This window comes from Quercus suber, unplaced genomic scaffold (genome assembly GCF_002906115.3).
Source record: "Quercus suber isolate HL8 unplaced genomic scaffold, Cork oak 2.0 scaffold_357, whole genome shotgun sequence".
Taxonomy (NCBI): Eukaryota; Viridiplantae; Streptophyta; class Magnoliopsida; order Fagales; family Fagaceae; genus Quercus; species Quercus suber.
Window position 1 is genome coordinate 51545 of NW_027069809.1, and position 20576 is coordinate 72120.

General features: G+C 34.4%; 2 protein-coding genes and 1 pseudogene across 2 annotated transcripts in view; 1 reads left to right on the forward strand and 2 right to left on the reverse strand.

Moving 5' to 3' along the window:
- Positions 1-666: 666 nt before the first annotated feature.
- On the reverse strand, positions 667-2330 carry LOC111990914 (probable polyamine transporter At1g31830; annotated as a pseudogene).
- Positions 2078-14563, reverse strand: LOC111990919 (beta-glucosidase 40). Its single transcript, XM_024022683.2, has 13 exons — positions 13959-14563; positions 11897-11963; positions 9443-9501; positions 6152-6227; positions 5580-5651; positions 5252-5339; positions 4892-5147; positions 4578-4693; positions 3955-4178; positions 3781-3812; positions 3243-3345; positions 2599-2707; positions 2078-2508 (listed from the first exon to the last, which is right to left on the reverse strand). The coding sequence occupies exons 1-13, from the start codon at positions 14094-14096 to the stop codon at positions 2334-2336; spliced, it is 1515 nt and encodes a 504-aa protein (XP_023878451.1). The 5' UTR covers positions 14097-14563; the 3' UTR covers positions 2078-2333.
- Positions 14564-19941: 5378 nt separating this feature from the next.
- LOC136061838 (uncharacterized) overlaps positions 19942-20576 on the forward strand; it is a 25206-nt gene continuing 24571 nt past the window's right edge. The window contains exon 1 of the mRNA XM_065760188.1: positions 19942-20549. Within this exon, the coding sequence (XP_065616260.1) occupies positions 19942-20549 (608 nt within the window). The remainder of the gene's footprint in view (positions 20550-20576) is intronic.

Consider the following 20576-nt stretch of genomic DNA (forward strand, 5'->3'; position numbering starts at 1 on the left):
CCCGAATCTAATTCTGAGTAGTTGGAGTCGTTCCTAGGTTTTTCGCTTCCCCCTAGATTTGATAATACTAGATACGTAGAGTGGAGCCACATGTTCTGGGGAGGTGTTGGACAATCGCGATAGGATGCGTTGTTGGTGGGTACAATATGGCAGTATATCACAATCTCTACGCCTTTGTCCGCCATTGGATATGACATGGTGTTAGTTGGGGAGGACAATTCTGGTTGGTCATCAGAGTTTGAGTCAGAATTTTGCTTGAATAATCCTTCAGGAACTTCTTCGCTTTTAGCTCTAATCCATGGCCCAGCTGCTTTAAACATTTGCCAAATGGTTTGCGAAGCATGAACTCTTCTTGCACACAAAATTTCTCATCGTGACCTATGATGCCACAGTGGTGACAAACATCTGCCATTTTTTCATATTTTAGTGCCACCAAGATGTCTTCTTTGTTGGGACGAGACAAGAAAAGGCCTAAGATCAGTAGATTACTTCGATTTTGATCCTTATAAACTTTTTCCATGATCCTTCGTTATCCTCGATAAGGTCTATCTCAGACACTAATCTCGCTTTTTCCTTTATCTTCTTCAGATTTTGTTCTGTTCTCCATAATATTGGGAGTCCATGGACTTGGACCCAGAGCGTGAATGTTGAGAAATCTATTTCTTGCTAACTCAGGTCTAGGCTCCATCTTTTCAAGATTAAATGTCCCCCTCTGATGGACCGTGGCCTCTTTGTGAATGCTTTATGTAGATTTGCTTCATGTTGGAAGGAGAACATGAAGACTTCCTTGCTGAAACGTTTAACTTCCATAGGGAACACCGGTTTCCATGCCTTGGATGTGACCTTTTTGATAGTGTTGAGGCCAATGGATTTCGTTGTGATGAGTTTAACTATGAGGGTGAGGTCTGCTAGCTTGGAAAAATCTTGGTTTGGAGAGAGCTCTAGTCTTATGTCATGACAAGAGCATTTTTTTGTGCGAGATACGAGGTCAGCGACCTCCATGGTCGATGGTGGGACACAAATACTGTAAGCTACAATCTCTTGGAAGCTAAACAATGACGGTAATAGCACACTAGCAGCTGAAATCAAAATTCCAATCATAGGAGTTCCATGGCGAGACCTCTTACCAAATAACTCAGGCAGCATCCCCCGTTTTGCCATACCCAAAAGCTAGAAAGAGTCACTACTCATCTCAGCTAGAAACATGCCCATATTTGACATTGTTGAAGTGGCATGGATCCACCATCTCAATGAATTTCCCCGAAGAATTTTAGCAATTTCAGAGAAATACCCCTTAGTCCATAACTCATCATTGATTGGAACAGAACTAGTACCAATCAAAATAGGGAAGAAATAACCAAGCACCACCAATATCAAAGTATAAATCAAAGCCCTCAGAAGAGTTTTTTTTGGGTTGTTCACCTCACCAATAACTGGGCTTATTGAGTCCCAATAATTTAGATTCCAAAATAGAGTGTGCAAATACAAATTCCAATCCACTTCATGTAGATTTACCTCTAACCATCTGGAAGGCTCTAGCTTTGGATATGCGACAATCCCCATAACCACAAAAGGAAGAAGTGAGGAAATCCCTAAAATTACAAAAAGCCATCCCACAATATACAATCCCCTATAGTTCATATAAGTAAGGACAACTGGCAAAACTATTAGGGCTAGGATTCTTTGTACACCACCACCTAAAACTGGGAAAGCTGACTTCAAATAATTAAGGAACAGAATTGGGTAAAGTGGATTATCAATAACTCCACTTAACCATTTCACCCAACCTTACTGAAACTCCCAATTTAAGATTTTTAATTCTTCCTAGGTTTGGGGCTTGGGAAATTGATTTTAGGAAGTATGAATGGCCATACCACATAATAAATTGGCCTCAACAATAGTAAATACTGAACTATAAATTGTGAACAACGATACTTGAGAAACTATACAACAACTAATGCTACCCCAGGTGCAGTTTAGCAGTGGCAGCTCTAGGATTTTTTTCCAGGGGGGTCAATAGTGTAGTAATTTTTGTGTGCTAAAAGTTGTGTAATTTTTTGCTAATGAAGAAGAAAAGTGCAGGAAAAACAATTTCATTCCGCAACCAATGGCAAAGTAAGCTAGAGTTTCTTATTTCTTTAGCTTATTGGAAATAAACATATTCAAATCAATACATGAAGGACACATTTTCTTTATATCTTAGGATGAGCTGCCTCAAAAAATAACAAGATGGAACAAGTAAGAATATGCTTTCAGACGCTGCTTGTACATTCAACATGCAATGCATTGATTTGGAAGAGTCCGGTTGCTGCACCTTCATTTTTCTCCATCTTTTATGTTGAAGTCAAGAACTGCTTGAACCATGCAACAGAGTCCTTTGGATATCTCTTGAGCTTGTCTTTATAATCAACAAAATAGAGACCAAATCTTGAAGTATATCCAGCTGCCCACTCCCAATTATCCATTAAAGACCATGCAAAATACCCCCTCACATTGCAACCATCATTCCTGCAAGTATTAGCAAAGCAAACCATTATAGATCTTATCAATAATGACTAGTGAATATGTGCCTGCATGATAGAAGACACTTTTACATACTTGATTGCAGCCAGCAAGTTGGTTAGATGGTCATTGTGATATTTGACCCTTTTCTCATCCTTTAGAGCATCTTTAATGGAGATAAGTGAGTTGTTTGGATCATCCATCCCTATTCAACCATGATAAACAAGATTTAGATTGAGATTTTCGTCATATCTATAGCACATTGATGCGGATAAATATGTTCAAATTACAGATGCTGATAATTCAATCGCATTTTAGAATAGAGCAATGCTAGAAACACAAAAAGGTTCACAATTTTTTTTTCACAACTTACAAAGGCTGCAAGTTGTGATTGGTGCAACATCACTAACACTACTTTTTATTGCACACCAATCACAACATTGCATCTTAACTGCTGATAAATTTTTGTTTCACGAGACTCATTGTTTAGGATATCCATTGAAATGTGTTCATTTATGAAATAAATAATAAGTACTTGTATACAAATCAGCAAGGTTAAATGGAATAACTATTGAAAAAATTGAATAAGAATTCAAGCAATTCTTTTATTTTTAATCCATTATAAAAATAGTGCACTGAGTTATTTGCTTTTGAAAACACAGAATTTGCCTCAAATGTTGTTTAAGATGTGACAACTTAGTTTATGGGGTATGAAAACTTCGAGTTTTTTAGAGGATTACCATTTTCAGTGATAATAACCAGCGGGTTCCCATACTTTTGCTTGATGTAGTTCATTAACTTTCTGATCCCTTCAGGTACTATGTACAACCAAATAGAATTTGCCTGCAATTTATTATGGGGTAACGATATATATTCAGGTAGACAAATTATACCATAATCACAATGCTTGCATGACCTACAGAGGCATTATATTTTTCCAGTCTCTCACCAAAATCTAGCCAGTCCAAAGAAAAAAAAAAGATCAATGTAAGCTAGATTGGGGTTGGTTGGCCCTCTATCATGTCATGCCACCTTCTTTATTAGAATATAGAAAATGTTAAACCTATAATCAATTTTAGTACAAAAAACTTATAAATTGACGTGACAATAAATGAAATTAGTGCCTCTTCAACAACATAAATATATTTCGTAAGTACTTTTTTGTGATTAGTGACACATAACTACATTAGTTTGTACGATGTAGAATTTAATCATATTTGTAATATCCTTAATATCACTCTTATATATAAACTTATATGTTGCTTTAGATACACTTACCCTGTCTCCAATAGATTTCCCATCTTTGAATGCTGAAAACAAAGACAAAAACCGATATGACAAAAGTAGAATACAGAGTTAAAACAAATAGATCATTATCCCTAACTAGGTAAGTTTTCCAAACAATATTACTAAAGTTTATGCAATTTTGGAAAGGAATCACCATTAACTTACGTAGGGTAATTGCACCAGAGTCTGCAATGGAGTCGTTAAGTATTTTACCAAGTGAATCACTTGAATTCTTTCTTGCATAAAATGTTGTATAGTAATTAATGCCAACAAAATCCAAAGAACCCTTGAGAAGAGCTGCCTCGGATTTAGAAAATTCTGGCAATCGGTTTCCTACCCTACTTCTCATCGAGCTTGGATAATCCCCTAAGATCAAAGGCTCAATAAACCTGCAAATATAATGTAACTATTCCACTAAGTAACAATAAAATTTAAAATCTAGGAAAACCATAAAAGGCTTCCAAATTAATGCTACAATTGATGTGATTGAAACTACATCAACAACATAATAAATAAATTTCTGAATTACTTTTTTTTTTTTTTATTTTATTAAAACTTGTTTGCAAGATTTACGTAGTATAAATTGTAGTAATAGTACCATCACTCTAAAATACATAAAAAAAAAATAATTGCTAGTGATAGTAGAAGCTATTTGTTGGAATAAGTAGTAAACAATCAACGATTATGCCAGTATAATAGTTTTTTTTTTTTTTTTTTAAACCCTATTTTTCTCTTCCTTAAGCACTCTTTGAACCAAAATGTGTAGCTGAATAAAAGTTAAAAGTTACCAGCCAAGCTGAAAATCCTGGGCTCTTTGAGCAGCTTCAATGTCATCTGTGGAGTTTGTTGCTGGTTCAAACCACATAACATCAAAAGCTATTCCAAGCGATCCACGCTGTTTTTGCTGCACAATGGACAAGGAAGAATCAAGCAGTGTTGTTTATATCTAGTTAATCATGAATGCTGCCAAGCAATGTATAAGTGCATGCACAGACATATACAGGCATGATTACATATGTTAGTGTACACCAAGTACCAATGACTGTTTCATATAATGTTTCATCCTTGTTATGTTGATTTGAAATAGTATCGGTCATCATACCTTGTACTTTTTCCTGTATATATCTGCCACAGTAGCATGAGAAAGGAGAACATTATGGGCAACAATGTAAGGCTCGGTTGCAGAGTTTCCTGCCCTACAAAATATGTGAAGTAAGATAGAGCACCGCCCTGGTGCCTGGAGGCCCACGTCGTACCCTTGGACAGTAAATGTATGAGGCTCATTGAATGTGATCCAGTGCTTCACCCTGTCACCAAATTTCTGAAAGCATGTCTCGGCATACGTTGCAAAGTCCTTTCTGTAACCAACTATGATTAGTTACTTGAACTGCCAGCATATAAACTATTCAAATTCACCAAAAAAAAAAAAAGGAGAGAAAAGTACAAAAGTAGGATCAATTACATGATTTGGGGGTTCAACCATCCCTGGTATTTATCTTCTAGCGCTTGAGGAAGATCCCAATGGTAGAGTGTCACATATGGTTCAATTCCTGCACATGTTGTCTTATATTGCATAAGCATAGCTCCATAGGAATGTATATTGGATATGTGTCTGACATTAACACATTAATTTTAATGCTTTTGATCTTGCATTAAAGTTGCTATCAACAATCTGATGGTTACAGCCTTCAAATTGGTTTCAGGTTTCAAAATAAGGTCTTCACCCTTAGAAAGAGGGGTTTCGATTTGACTTGATAGTGTAGATCAATGCTATAGATATGTAAGCTTACCTTTGGCTAGTAAAGCATTGATGAGATTGTTATAGTGATCAACTCCTTTCTGGTTGATTTCACCACTTCCATCTGATAGAAAGGAACTCACAATAAGAACTTTCATTTTTAATTCTACTCTTAAATGAGGTTGCAGAGAAACTATTGTGAAAAATAAATAAGATCTTGAATAGTTATATTATAAAAAATAAATACAAAGTTCTTTTGAAATTTCCCAACATTGGGTCAAGTTACACAATGCTTTGGAAGTAATAAAATAATCCACATGAGACTAAGCACCTAAGGTTAACTTCTATCTTCTGATATGGGTGCAGGCAGGACATTCTACCAGATCAAAGAAGGAAAAAGCATAAAGCAGTTAATTACTTTCATAAAAAATTGTTTAAAGCATGGCGTGATTGAGTGATATATGACACCTGTAGGCTGCATTTCATGTAAGCTAATTTATTTTTGAACCATCCTTAATCCAAATAGTTCTTTTATTTAAGCACTGTCACCGTTGATTGAAGGCTTTATTTGCTTGATGAATTAGTTCTAGATGAGCACTGATGCTAATTCCAAAGCAGACTTACTAGGAAAAATCCGAGACCAAGCAATTGAAAACCTATAGGCATCCATTCCCATGTCCTTCATAAGTTGTATATCTTCCTGTTTGCCAAAAAAAAAAAAAAAAAATTTAAAAAATGTATACCTTTTATCAAGAAGAAACAAGTAAAAAATCGTTTCTAAACCGGGTTTGGCTGTGTAACTTATTCAAAAAAAATATGCTTGAAAAATGCGTCAGAAGCATTCATATGGCTAATTCAAAAATTAAGCAAGCATGCATACACTTCTTTCAAGTCTTGTTTCTGACCATTTGCACATTCAAGGTTGTCCTAGACTGAGTGAGACATATGATGTGCCAATATATTTGTGTTCAAATCAGAACATTCTTATGGTATAAGCAGAGGATATATATCATCCTAGAAGGCCATAAATCAGTCTTATATCCTCTAGTGACTAATCCCTCATTGAATGTTCATGACCAAGTATAAGCATGATTGGCTATCATGGGATGAATCCTAACAAACTAGTATTATTTCACCTATCACAAGCAGTCAAGCACAGGCTGTCAAGCACAGCTCTCAACTCCGTTTTGTTCTCATCGTCGCCGATCTCACACTGAAACACAGCCCTCTGCCCCTCTCATCTTCCTCACCCATGGCCTCACGGCGTCGCTCCACCTCGATCTCCTTTTTTTTTTTCTGGGCTCATTTCTTCTCAATGTGAGTTTGTTTTTGTGATTTTGAAAGGGAAAATCATAGATCTAAAATTTGTGTTTGGTTTGTAATTTTGAAAGGGAAAATCACAGATCTGACATTTGTGTTTGAGATTTTTGTGTTTATGTTTGTGATCGTGTTTGGATTTGTGTTTGTGTTTGTGATTTTGGGCCTAAAAATCATAGATGGAAGTTTGTGGTTCTAATTTTGGGCTTGGTTGGGCATGAGGGGATGAGGCCCACAGAGGCTCGATGGGGCAGGTTTGGGGTTAAGAAAAAAAATCCGTTTAGTAAACGGGCCGGGTCCGGGTTTCTGAGAAAGACCCGTGGATCGGATCCGAGTATAGAAAAATCTGGCTCGAACCCGACCCATTGCCATTCCTATCCATACCCACTATTAACTTTCCTTCCAAATAGGAAGAAATGGAGAGTGAATGAAATAGAAAGTTTAAATTTTGATTTTTAATTATAAAAGTGAAATCATGAAAGATAGAAATTTTCACTTCTGTTCCATTTCCTCTTCTTCCCCTCTCTTATTTTCTTTTTCCTTTTCTCCCCCCAATTTTGCCAAACATAGTGTAAGATTTTAGATTTTGAGTGCGACACAAATTAAATTGAAGAAACAGGTGACACGTTGAATATGGTAACACACTAACACATAATGGTGGACATGATTTGAGTAATTCATCATAAGACGAAAGTCAAAGAGAGATGCAATAATAATTTTTTTTGTTCATTATTAATATATGCAATAACATTACAGAAAATTCTTAATTTATATTGTACTAAACAAATGTGTATAATATTGTACACATTTATTTAGTGTAAATATTACATTGCTAATATAATGTAAAATAAGAATTTTCTTAATATTATTTTTGTTGAGATTATATTTTTCAAATGAAAATTAAGAATTTTAATAATGTTATATTATATTTACTTTGTGCCCAAAATATATATTTTTACCAAAAGTATGTGAAAAAGTGTCCCAAACAGTGGGTCCCCTCCCGTCCTCTTTCACGGCTCCTTCATACTGCATAGACCAAACGGCAATTCTTAGTAAACAGCATAAATATGGATTATACGATCACACATATCACATGCACTTCTTGGTTTTTGGGTTAGGCGAGCAAACCAATGAAGAAAAAGACAATCCAGCAATAATAATGCTACTTTTAATTTAAGCCGAAAGTTCTAACATGACATTAACACTAATGAGAAAAATAAAAAGGGAATCTTATTAATATTCTAAATGCAATAATTTTCATCTTGTCCTCTCTTGACTTGCCAAACAGAAGTTGTGCTATGTTTCCCCAAGTCAAATCTACATTGATGAGTGAACTGGCCTTCATAAAATTAATAAGTTTAAAAACACAAAAATTTCACTTTTTTTTTTTTTCCTAATAAGAGGTGATATGTTGTGATTGTTACTAAAGTGATAATAAAAGTTGTGATAGTGGCCTCATGTAAAAGAAATATTGCTCCAACTAAAAATTGTCAAATAATAATTGTAATTTTTTTTTCTCTTGCCTTAGAACATTTACATCAGTCCTCATAAAATATAATGAACCCCACATTTTAACCAACTCCCAAATCTCCCACATCGGTCTATGTATTGTTATGGAAAAAATACAATTGTGTTATAGTAAATGTGTAAATTTACATAATTTCTATAGTTTTGCAAATGAATATTTTATTAATTCTTTGTACTTGTTTTGGTTTGTCTATGAAAGAGGAAGAAAGAGAAATGATTTGGGATAATAAAAAAAATTGCTCGTCATGCTATGGCATTGGTAGCGTGCCCAAGGGGGCTGCCTGGGCTTTGGCTGCCAAGGCCATGGCATGCTCGCATGCATGCTCCCAAGGCCATGGTAGCCACCATGGGTAAGCAGCCAAGGCCAAGTCACGGTGGGCGTGGCCTCGAAAAGATGCCCACGAGAAAGGAACTAGTATTTTAATGAAATGAAATGTAAAATAGATAAAATAATGTTGAGTGTTTTGAAAAGTAAGTATATGTAAAATAAAAGAAAGTAAGTTCTTATACTAAAATGAATAGAAATTTTTATACGAATTGATGCAAACACGATAAAAAATAAAAATACAAGATAATCACTTGCCAAATTAGTCATTGTGAGAAACTTTGTGTGAGTCTAACATTACTAAGTATAAAATGGAAAAACAAAAAATAATTAAAAAAGGTATTGAGTTGACTAACTCCCCTAAGGATCTATTTAAAAAGATGAAACTTGAAAGGAGTTATTATTATTAGGAAAATTATTGAATATTTCGAGAATATCATAAATACATACTCTCTTTCTTATATGAATTATGAGTCTCACTATAAATTTAATTAATGAGACCTACAGTAATGTCAAAGGAGAAATGAGAAGTACATATTTATAGTATTCTAAAAGTACTCAATAAATACCCTTATTATTGTAAAGGTTTGGAGTTCTGTTTGTGTCGTGAGGTTATATAGTCCAATGCAAATCATGAAGGACTAAGAAATAAGAATATTTGTGAATTTATAAAAGATTAGCTTTGGGGGGGGGGGGGGGGGGGGGGGNCCTAGTAAAAGAACCAAAAATGGATCGAGTAGATTTACATTATAATGGTGATAATCATCCACAGCGACGTCGGCATTACTGAAATCAGCTACTTTACCTGTAACAGAATACAAAGGTAAACAATAATCAGAGCCTTGAAAAACTCAATTCTTTCACAGTTGTTAGGTACACAGTAGAACTTTATGGACTTTCCTGCTAAATTCTAAATGGTATCTAAAACACAGCCAACCACTCCAATTGGTCATATACTGAATGATGGTTTGATTGTCAAAAGCCTAGAAAACTTTTAGACATATTTGAAGTGGGCTAATATGACTTAAGTATCATAATGATTACAAAGTAAGAGCCGGCAAATTGCAACAGACAAGAGGCTAAGAAGCACGAATACTTCAAATCCCTTGGCGTGTCCATGTTAGACACGTTAGTGATACTTCTGCGTGCATGTCCTTGTTATGTTGGGAAAATGAACATAAAATATGTCTCTAAATAAATAAAATATACCTAAAGATATATATTAACTAATTAATTAATTGTCGCATTCCCACCATGTCATGTTCTAATTTTCAAGAATTGCCATGTTGTTGTGTTTTGTGATAGTGTGTGTGTCCATACTACTTAGGAAAACTACCTAGTCAATTTTGTCTAATGTTTTGTTGATTATAACAACTAGGGGATGGAGATTCAAACACAAGTTCTTCTAGGAGAATTAGATAGTGCTACTAAGCTATAAGAATCTTGGTACTTGTGTCTAACTTTTACACTTATGTTTGGTTCAAAGGAAGAGAGGTGGAAGGGAAAGGGAGTGTGGAAAAGTGGGGAAAAGAAACTTTTCCCCTGTTTGGATGGGTGGAATTAAAGAGGAGAGAAAGGAAATGGAAGGATTTTATTTCCCTCCATACCTAGGGATGGCAATTTTTGCCCGATCTACGGGTACTCGGCCCGGCCCAACCCTAATGGGCCGGATTTTACCCGGTTCGATTAGGAATAGGGTTGGTATGGATTTAAAAAAAAAAAAAACCTGAAGCGGGTCTGGTTTGGGTTCGGGTTTTATAAAAAAATTCGAAACCCGACCCGAAACCCGGCCCGGATATAACTTGGTTACTCTAAAATTATAAAAAACCCCTTGTATATATATAGCTATAACTAACCCTATCCCTCATTTTTTCGGCAACAGAGCCCACGCCTCCCTCAGTCCCTCCTCACCCTCATTTCATTTCACCTCACAGCCTCACACCTCCGTCTCTCATCTCTAGCTCACAATTTCACTCACTCTGTCTCAGCTCTTTCACTCACTGTCTCACACGGCCGCCTCTCCCTCTTCATCTCTCAACTCTCTCACTCACATGGCCACAAGCCCACAAGCAGTCAAGCACAGGCTGTCAAGCACAGCTCTCAACTCCGTTTTGTTCTCATCGTCGCCGATCTCACACTGAAACACAGCCCTCTGCCCCTCTCATCTTCCTCACCCATGGCCTCACGGCGTCGCTCCACCTCGATCTCCTTTTTTTTTTTCTGGGCTCATTTCTTCTCAATGTGAGTTTGTTTTTGTGATTTTGAAAGGGAAAATCATAGATCTAAAATTTGTGTTTGGTTTGTAATTTTGAAAGGGAAAATCACAGATCTGACATTTGTGTTTGAGATTTTTGTGTTTATGTTTGTGATCGTGTTTGGATTTGTGTTTGTGTTTGTGATTTTGGGCCTAAAAATCATAGATGGAAGTTTGTGGTTCTAATTTTGGGCTTGGTTGGGCATGAGGGGATGAGGCCCACAGAGGCTCGATGGGGCAGGTTTGGGGTTAAGAAAAAAAATCCGTTTAGTAAACGGGCCGGGTCCGGGTTTCTGAGAAAGACCCGTGGATCGGATCCGAGTATAGAAAAATCTGGCTCGAACCCGACCCATTGCCATTCCTATCCATACCCACTATTAACTTTCCTTCCAAATAGGAAGAAATGGAGAGTGAATGAAATAGAAAGTTTAAATTTTGATTTTTAATTATAAAAGTGAAATCATGAAAGATAGAAATTTTCACTTCTGTTCCATTTCCTCTTCTTCCCCTCTCTTATTTTCTTTTTCCTTTTTCTCCCCCAATTTTGCCAAACATAGTGTAAGATTTTAGATTTTGAGTGCGACACAAATTAAATTGAAGAAACAGGTGACACGTTGAATATGGTAACACACTAACACATAATGGTGGACATGATTTGAGTAATTCATCATAAGACGAAAGTCAAAGAGAGATGCAATAATAATTTTTTTTGTTCATTATTAATATATGCAATAACATTACAGAAAATTCTTAATTTATATTGTACTAAACAAATGTGTATAATATTGTACACATTTATTTAGTGTAAATATTACATTGCTAATATAATGTAAAATAAGAATTTTCTTAATATTATTTTTGTTGAGATTATATTTTTCAAATGAAAATTAAGAATTTTAATAATGTTATATTATATTTACTTTGTGCCCAAAATATATATTTTTACCAAAAGTATGTGAAAAAGTGTCCCAAACAGTGGGTCCCCTCCCGTCCTCTTTCACGGCTCCTTCATACTGCATAGACCAAACGGCAATTCTTAGTAAACAGCATAAATATGGATTATACGATCACACATATCACATGCACTTCTTGGTTTTTGGGTTAGGCGAGCAAACCAATGAAGAAAAAGACAATCCAGCAATAATAATGCTACTTTTAATTTAAGCCGAAAGTTCTAACATGACATTAACACTAATGAGAAAAATAAAAAGGGAATCTTATTAATATTCTAAATGCAATAATTTTCATCTTGTCCTCTCTTGACTTGCCAAACAGAAGTTGTGCTATGTTTCCCCAAGTCAAATCTACATTGATGAGTGAACTGGCCTTCATAAAATTAATAAGTTTAAAAACACAAAAATTTCACTTTTTTTTTTTTCCTAATAAGAGGTGATATGTTGTGATTGTTACTAAAGTGATAATAAAAGTTGTGATAGTGGCCTCATGTAAAAGAAATATTGCTCCAACTAAAAATTGTCAAATAATAATTGTAATTTTTTTTTCTCTTGCCTTAGAACATTTACATCAGTCCTCATAAAATATAATGAACCCCACATTTTAACCAACTCCCAAATCTCCCACATCGGTCTATGTATTGTTATGGAAAAAATACAATTGTGTTATAGTAAATGTGTAAATTTACATAATTTCTATAGTTTTGCAAATGAATATTTTATTAATTCTTTGTACTTGTTTTGGTTTGTCTATGAAAGAGGAAGAAAGAGAAATGATTTGGGATAATAAAAAAAATTGCTCGTCATGCTATGGCATTGGTAGCGTGCCCAAGGGGGCTGCCTGGGCTTTGGCTGCCAAGGCCATGGCATGCTCGCATGCATGCTCCCAAGGCCATGGTAGCCACCATGGGTAAGCAGCCAAGGCCAAGTCACGGTGGGCGTGGCCTCGAAAAGATGCCCACGAGAAAGGAACTAGTATTTTAATGAAATGAAATGTAAAATAGATAAAATAATGTTGAGTGTTTTGAAAAGTAAGTATATGTAAAATAAAAGAAAGTAAGTTCTTATACTAAAATGAATAGAAATTTTATAGGGGGGGGGGGGGGTGTGTGTTGAAACTACTTATACTAGTTTCTATATAATTTTGAGGAACAAATAGATTTTCTTGGAATTTCCTCAAATGATTGTAAATGCAAGTCATTCTCTCACTCAGTCGCCACATCTAAAGCTTAAAAGTCAAAAAAGTCTATATTTAGTTATTTCCCTTATATTTTCTGGCCCCAAAAAATAGACCCAGAATAATTGGTTCCCCTATATTCTCGGATCGTAAGGAGTTTGTCACCTATCCCCGCCACTTCATAAGCAAAATAAGTTGGGATGGCAAATATGCTCTCAGAGAGAGACAAAATAATATTAACCCAACAAAAGAATATATATATATATATATATTTATTAAGAAAGAAAAAGAAAAAAAGAAGAACTAAGCACTTTTCATCTACCCAGTTCTTTTCAGATACTCATGAAGAAAGAGAGAGATAAGTTAAGAATCAAATATTTTTATTTCAATTTCTGTTTATTAAATTTCACTGTCTTTATCTTTCTTTTCTTATCGTGGTTGAGTGGCTGTAGTGCACTTTCTCATACATGGAAGACAGCTTTAAGAAAACAATAAATCTATTTTCGTTCACAAATATTGGGGTGGCTTATTGTGGATTGGTGCACAATAACAGTGTTAGTAACAGGTTTATTATGGAAAATTATTGTTCCAACAAAAACTTTCTAACCTTAATAAATTATGAAAATATTTGGTGTTTCTGTACTTTTTAAAAAATTCACCAAAATATTCATATTCACATGCAACACAGGACACAAAAGAAGTTGTTTTGATGTCCACAAAAGGAAACAAAATTGTGTTAGTTTTGTTTTACTCTTCTCCTAGAGAAAAAGCTTGCATTAGAGGGGCCCAAAAAACATATCACAGACATAACTGATAAAATATCTTCGATATCAATAATAAATAAATAGAAGGTCTTGGTTAATGGGGTCATGACCAACCTGGAAAGCAGAAGAGGCAGTCCCAAAAACAAAACCCTTTGGAAAGCTTCCTCTGGTAATATTCTCTGACAAACATATGTGGATTCTACAAACCATCACGAGTGTAACCAAAGCAATGCCTATTCTTCTCAGCCTCATAGTTTGTTCAGTGAATTCTTGTCAGATATGAGAGAGAAAGGAAGATTATTTTCTGTACTGAGGACTAAGACTTGTTTGGATTCACAGAAAGAAAAGAAAGAGAGACAGAGAGATATATGGAAGAAGAAAGAGATGAAAGTATTGCAACTGTATTAAGACTAAGACTTGGTTGGATTGTATTTAAAGGAGATAGATAGAGAGGGATTGGAAGAGACTAAAACAGTGAGAGAAGAGAATGTTTTAGATTATATGGTCATTGAGTAAGAGCTAAAAAAATGATGGTGTTAAGTGGTGCATCATGTGGCTACACAAATGGTGGGATGGCTTTGGTTTTTTCAGGTCCTGAGTTCACACGTTTTTGCACCATAAACAAGCATCCATGGGATTGCTTTTCGATACCCTTTTGCTTTGCTTTCATCTATGTTCTGATCACTGATGTCATTGGTGCGTTATTAATATTATCTTGTTTCTTTTTGTTTTGTTTTGTTTTTTTTGTTGTTGAGAAAAATGTTTCTTTTTGTTTTAAATTTTAATGTATCTTATTCATATTGGCCGACCAAAACAACCGCAAAGAATTCTCATCATTAAGTTAATTATGGTCCTGTTTCACATTTTTTTTTAAGCTACAACTGTATAAATTGACCAAAATAAATCTCATTCAATTCAAATAACGCATAATAAGTCTGATTTTTCATTCCACTCAACAATTTTGGAGTGTGCATTGCATATTCCTCTGATAGTGGCCTTTGTTCACTGTTTACTCCCTGAAACTTTGCATCTAAAGTAAATTCTCAATTAACAATTAATAATTATCTAATACATGAGATATATATTCTTAAGTAATTCTTAGGTACCTCAAAAGTACGGTGAATAATACGTTCTTATTTTATATTTATAGTGAGATCCACTAATTAAATTCATGATAGGTCTATCATAAATGGGAAAAGAAAGAGCATTATTTCATTATACTCTAGAAATACTTAATATTTTCTTATATTCTTCTTCTCCTCATAATCCTTGAGTCTTGCAATCGCATAAATCACATACCATATAATTAATGAATAATGGGGCTTGTCATTCTGTCAATATCCCTCTAAACAAAAAAAGTAATGAGACTGTGTTTGTATAATTGTATTGCGTGCAGCTGGATTCTCTATTTTTTTATAAATAGCCCATGCATTTCCTTTTCTTTTTCGGTGGGTATAACCAATCTTAGTCACAGTGACTGTGTTTGTATAAAAGTATTGCATGCAGCTGGATTCTCTATTTTTATATAAATATCCCATGCATTTCCTTTTATTTTTAATTAGGTGAGTATAACCAATCTTAGTCACACACTACAGTTTGACCAAGCTCATATATATGTGGCAGATGCGTATGCTTAGAGGTAAAATAGATTATTTCTAGTTTTGGATTTCTTGTAATGATCTACAATTCTAATATACGTAAACAAATGTCATTATTACTTAGATTTGTATAGGAAATGAATGAATTTGGTGAAAATGATACTGGCATATAATTCATGAATGATGCTTATTCCCTAGCTATCAGTCTAATCTAATCACTTTTAAACCAACATACTCTGCGTGATTTCTTTTGAGAGCTATGTGTTCAGTTACGAAGCCTTTTCCTAGATAGCTAGGCGATTGTTTCTATAAAGTGAGCAACCTCATGTGCCTTTTCTTGTGCTTATCCAAGACATAAAAAGACATCGTTGCAATCCTTTTCTTCTTTTTTCTCTTTTCTATTTTTGTTTGTACATGTGTGCTTTTGTGAATAAAGTTAGAAACGGGTTTCGTCTTGCCGACTGTTTTTTGATGAAAATGCTAGTTAGTTCACTCAACTCATCGGTGGACACTACACCATTCCAATGCTTTGAGGTGTGTGAAAGCATCTCGTGAGATTTGATTTGATGGTCATATTTGATAGGCTACAAACGCGGGAATTCATATGAAAGAACGTTATTGGGTGAGTTTATTTTTATCTATAATAAAAAAATTATACAAATTTTTGAATTTTTTTTTTGGGGCACAATAGCATAAGTTATTATCAAAATAAAGCTAAACCTACAAAGATTCCAACACAATCATTTCAGATTAGGGATAAAAATTTTCCACTATTTGATGGATGACATAATTATTTATCTTTGATTTTTTTTGAAAATTTTGCAAATATGAAAAATATAAAAAGAAAACGTAATTTATTAGTAAATTTGTCATAATTCACATCTAATAAAATAATATTGAGTGAAATTCTATAACTATATTTGTAGTCAAACTTTCTACTAGTTAAATTTTCTAAATTCTCTTAATAAGTTTACACAAAAAAAAAAGAGCTTTGTTTTTAGTTATCCCCACATCTAAATTAAATATTAATTTAAATAAAAAATTTAATCATATATGATTTTTTAAATTTGAGAAATAATTAAAGAAATTTATAAAAACAAATAAGTTTCTGTCTTTATCAACTAAAATTTAGATGCATGTTGTGTGTTTTATTAAAACACTTATTGTTATTTTATTTAAAATGCATATTGCATGTTTTTTTTAAATACTTATTGTTACTTTATCTAATAAAGTAATTAATAAGAACAAATCAGTTGTTGTCTCTATCAACTAAAACTTAGATGTAGCATGTTTTGTTAAAACATTTATTGTTATTTTATCTATAGAAATTGATAAGAACAAAATAAGTTGTTGTCTCTATCTAAAAAATTGTTTTTATCCAAAATATTCCTATAATTTGGTGAAGCCACTTGACGCAACCACACATTCTAAGCTCTTTTTTTTTTTTTTTTTTAATACTAGTATTATTATTGTGCAATGCATGACTTGATGAAGATTCATATATAAACTAATTTTTTTTAAAAGTAATTAAAACTAAATTATTAAATAAATAGTAATAATAAATTATAAAATAAGTAAATAATTTTAATAAAAAATTACTTTAAGTTCTAATTTTTTAGAGTTTAGACTTTATATGAAGTGTTTATCTAATTATATATTTTCTTTGTATTTTGTGTTAATTTCTTAATATGAGATGTGGTATGAGTTTGATCATTCCTATTTGAGTTATGTTTAATCTATGTCCTAGTCAGCACAAATAATAATAAATAAAATAGTTCCTCAATACCAGTTTCTTCCTAATGATAGTCTAATAAAAAAATCAGCACACTTAACAAAAACATACACAAAAGAGTTCAAGAATAAATACAATAACCAAAACACTCACAAATTAAATACAATAATCAAAACCCAAAATCAAAACATACACAAAAGAGTTCAAGAATTGAGAATAAAAAAAAAAAATTTAAAAACTTACGTATGAGAGCCAAAAACTTAAATGTTATTTAAATTTTTTTCCTTTATTTAAATTAAACAGTTGTTAAATGTTATTTCTTAATTTGAGGAAATATATTATAACAAATAAAATAAAATTCATTTACTAATTATTTGTTCTAAAAATATTTGTAATAGACTTTTAGTTGGAGTAGAAGTCAAAAGTTTTTTTTTTTTTTTTTTTGAGAAAGAAAACGTGGGTTGTTGTCTGGGATTTAAGTTTAAAATTTTTTTATAATAGATTTTTAGTTTGAATATTATTTAAATTTGTTGAAATTTAAATGTATAACATTAATTTACTAATTAGTTGTTCTTTAAATATTGATAATATATAAACTTTTAGTTGGAATAGAAGTCAAAAGGTGGAAAAAAAAAAAAAAAGAGAAAGAAAACATGGTTTGTTGTTTAAAATTTTTTTACAATGGACTTTTAATTTGAATAGAATTTAAATTTGTTGAAATTTAAATGATAAAGTTTTACTTAAATTAAACAGTTCTTAACTATTATCCCTTAATTTGTGGAAATATATCATAACAAATAATATAAAATTAATTTACTAATTAGTGAAAGTTGCCATTTGACACAACCACGGCTTCTAAGCCAAATTTTTATTATATGGTATACTAGTCATTAACCCATGCGATGCACAGAAAAGCTATTGACTTTGAAAAAAAAATCCAACAATTAGTAAATAGACATTTTGCTAGACTGTATTTTTTTTATAAAAAAAATAAAGAAATATTTAACTTCTATACTTTTCCATAGTTTAGAAGTGTTATCTAACATTGAACGTTATTGAGTTGCAAGAGCATAGTTACCAAAACCTACAAAGTAATTTACAATTCTTAAATTAATAAAACAAAACTCCCAAAAGTTATACACACACACACACACAAAACTAATATAAACTGCAAATATATAAACAAACACCATGATATGAGGAAGACACGCTAAGTTTCAAATTTGAGTAGCAATATGACTTCCTCATAGTAATAACAATATAGTCAATTCAAAATATAGAACAATATCAAAATTATAATACCTAATTCCATTATCTTTTATGTTGAATCTAAACAAATAATTAATTGAAATTAATCCAAAAAAATAACTGTGGGGCCTGTTAGTTAAAAAGGTATAGTAATCCTCAGAAGTGGACTCAGGGCCCAATGGCCCAATCCGAGGACACTTAGTTATCCGAGGACAGCCTAAAAAAGTTTTATTCTTACCAAATGGGTAATATAGGAGGAGCGAGTAGATATTATATACAGCGACATAATACACGTCCGAGGACACCAAAGTCTAAGGTGAATGCAACTTTCATGTTAGTGGAGAGACTTCGCCAAGTTGTATCTGAACTGGAAATTGGATAGAGCTTAAGGAGGCGTCGGGGAAGGTAGCAAATATTTTCTAAGGCCATCACCTCCACATTAAATGCTTTCCAGCTAACAGTCTGGCCGCATTAATGTGGTGGTGATACCTGAACAGTAACTAAGCAGCTTTATGGCCACTAAGCTGAAGGTTCCGGTAGGTACTGGATGGGACAGAAAGGAGCTCCCAAGATAAGAACTACACGTGTACGATGAAAACGGGGGGAAAACGGAGTATATAACATAGGAACGAAGGAAATAAGGGGGACTTCTTCTGGCAGAAAAAAGAAAGAACGAAGAGAGAGAGAATGACTGAAAAAGAGCCGAGGAGAGTTTTTTTTAGGAATAAACCTAAAGTATCCCTTGTTACTTGAGGAGTAGAACCTTTCCTGTCACACAGTACTAGTTCTTGAACCCATACTCTAAAAATTTATTGTTTGGGCTTGTTGGGCTGAAAACCCATTCATACTCAGGGTCAATCCAAATTGAGTCCCTACAATTGGCGCCGTCTGTGGCAAGATCTTGATCTATTGAAGGAAGGGCAGGTATGATACTCACGATGGAAGAGGGAGTACCGCAACAACCATTGATGGGCCCGCAACAGGCAGATGCTAATCAGCACCAGGCAGAGTCTAGGGGCTCTCAGCACAATAATCCGTTGATAGACCACGAACACAGGGGGGGGATCATGAGGGGAGTACCCGAACGACCCATACGGATAGAAGCCGCTCTCGGGGGAAAGGCCACGCTTCCCCTGTAAAGAGCGAAGGAAATTTGCAGCGTGAGATTAACAAGTTGAAGAGGGAATTGCGATATAAATGACGAAGGCGTAAGGCTCATAACTCTAAGCACTCCTCTAAGGAGTCGGATGATACCAGTTACAGGCAGAGGTCGAGAACTCCACCCAGCGAATCTTTCTCGTGTGAGAAGGAGTACCATCGTAGGCGGAGAAGTAAGAGTCCGACTCTCCAGGGTCAGGGGAATGATGCCTTGAACAAGGCTTTGAATCAGGTCTCTAAGTCGCCTTTCACACGACATATTGAAGACGCTAGTCTTCCTCGGCGATTCCACCAGCCTGTGTTCACCATTTATAATGGTCGAACAAACCCAGTGGAACATGTTAGCCACTACAGCTAAAGAATGGCTATTCATGCCAGGGATGAAGCCTTAATGTGCAAGGTTTTCCCGTCTAGTTTGGGCCCAATGGCGATGAGATGGTTTAATGGCTTGAGAACTAATACTATTGACTCTTTTGAGAAGCTCACCCAGGCCTTTGGTGCTCGTTTTATCACATGTAGAAGGGTTGTTCAACCCTTGGGGTCGCTACTGTCCATGTCTATGCGAGAAGGGGAAACCCTAAAAGCCTATTCAGACAAGTACTGGAAAATGTTCAATGAGGTGGATGGGGCTCACGATGACGTGGCTATGAATACCTTTAAGGAAGGTCTTCCAACTGAACACGGTCTGAGGAAGTCTCTGACTGGCAAGCCTGTTACTAGTGTACGTCAGCTTATGGATCGGATAGATAAATATAGAAGAGTAGAGGAAGATCAGATGCAAGGCAGAGGAAAATCTAAAGCAGTGACTCAAGAGAGGAGGGATTTCAGGCCGGACCGGTATAACAACAACCGACCTCGGAGGGATTTTGGGGGGCAGTCGGGGCCTGCCAACTCCCAGGTGGTTAGCGCCGTGTTCCGAGAACCAGTGCAGCGAGTTCTGGAGAAGATAAAGAACGAGCCGTTCTTTAGGTGGCCCAATAAGATGGCGGGGGATCC

What these genes read in the sequence shown, in the direction of transcription:
- LOC111990919 (XM_024022683.2), bottom strand. Translation starts at nt 14,096, where the DNA reads ATGAGGCTGAGAAGAATAGGCATTGCTTTGGTTACACTCGTGATGGTT. An exon ending in CTGCCTCTTCTGCTTTCCAG is followed by an intron (nt 11,964 to 13,958) that starts GTTGGTCATGAC and finishes TGGTCTATGCAG; the next exon opens with TATGAAGGAGCCGTGAAAGA. An exon ending in CAGGATTTTCAGCTTGGCTG is followed by an intron (nt 4,179 to 4,577) that starts GTAACTTTTAAC and finishes TTATATTTGCAG; the next exon opens with GTTTATTGAGCCTTTGATCT.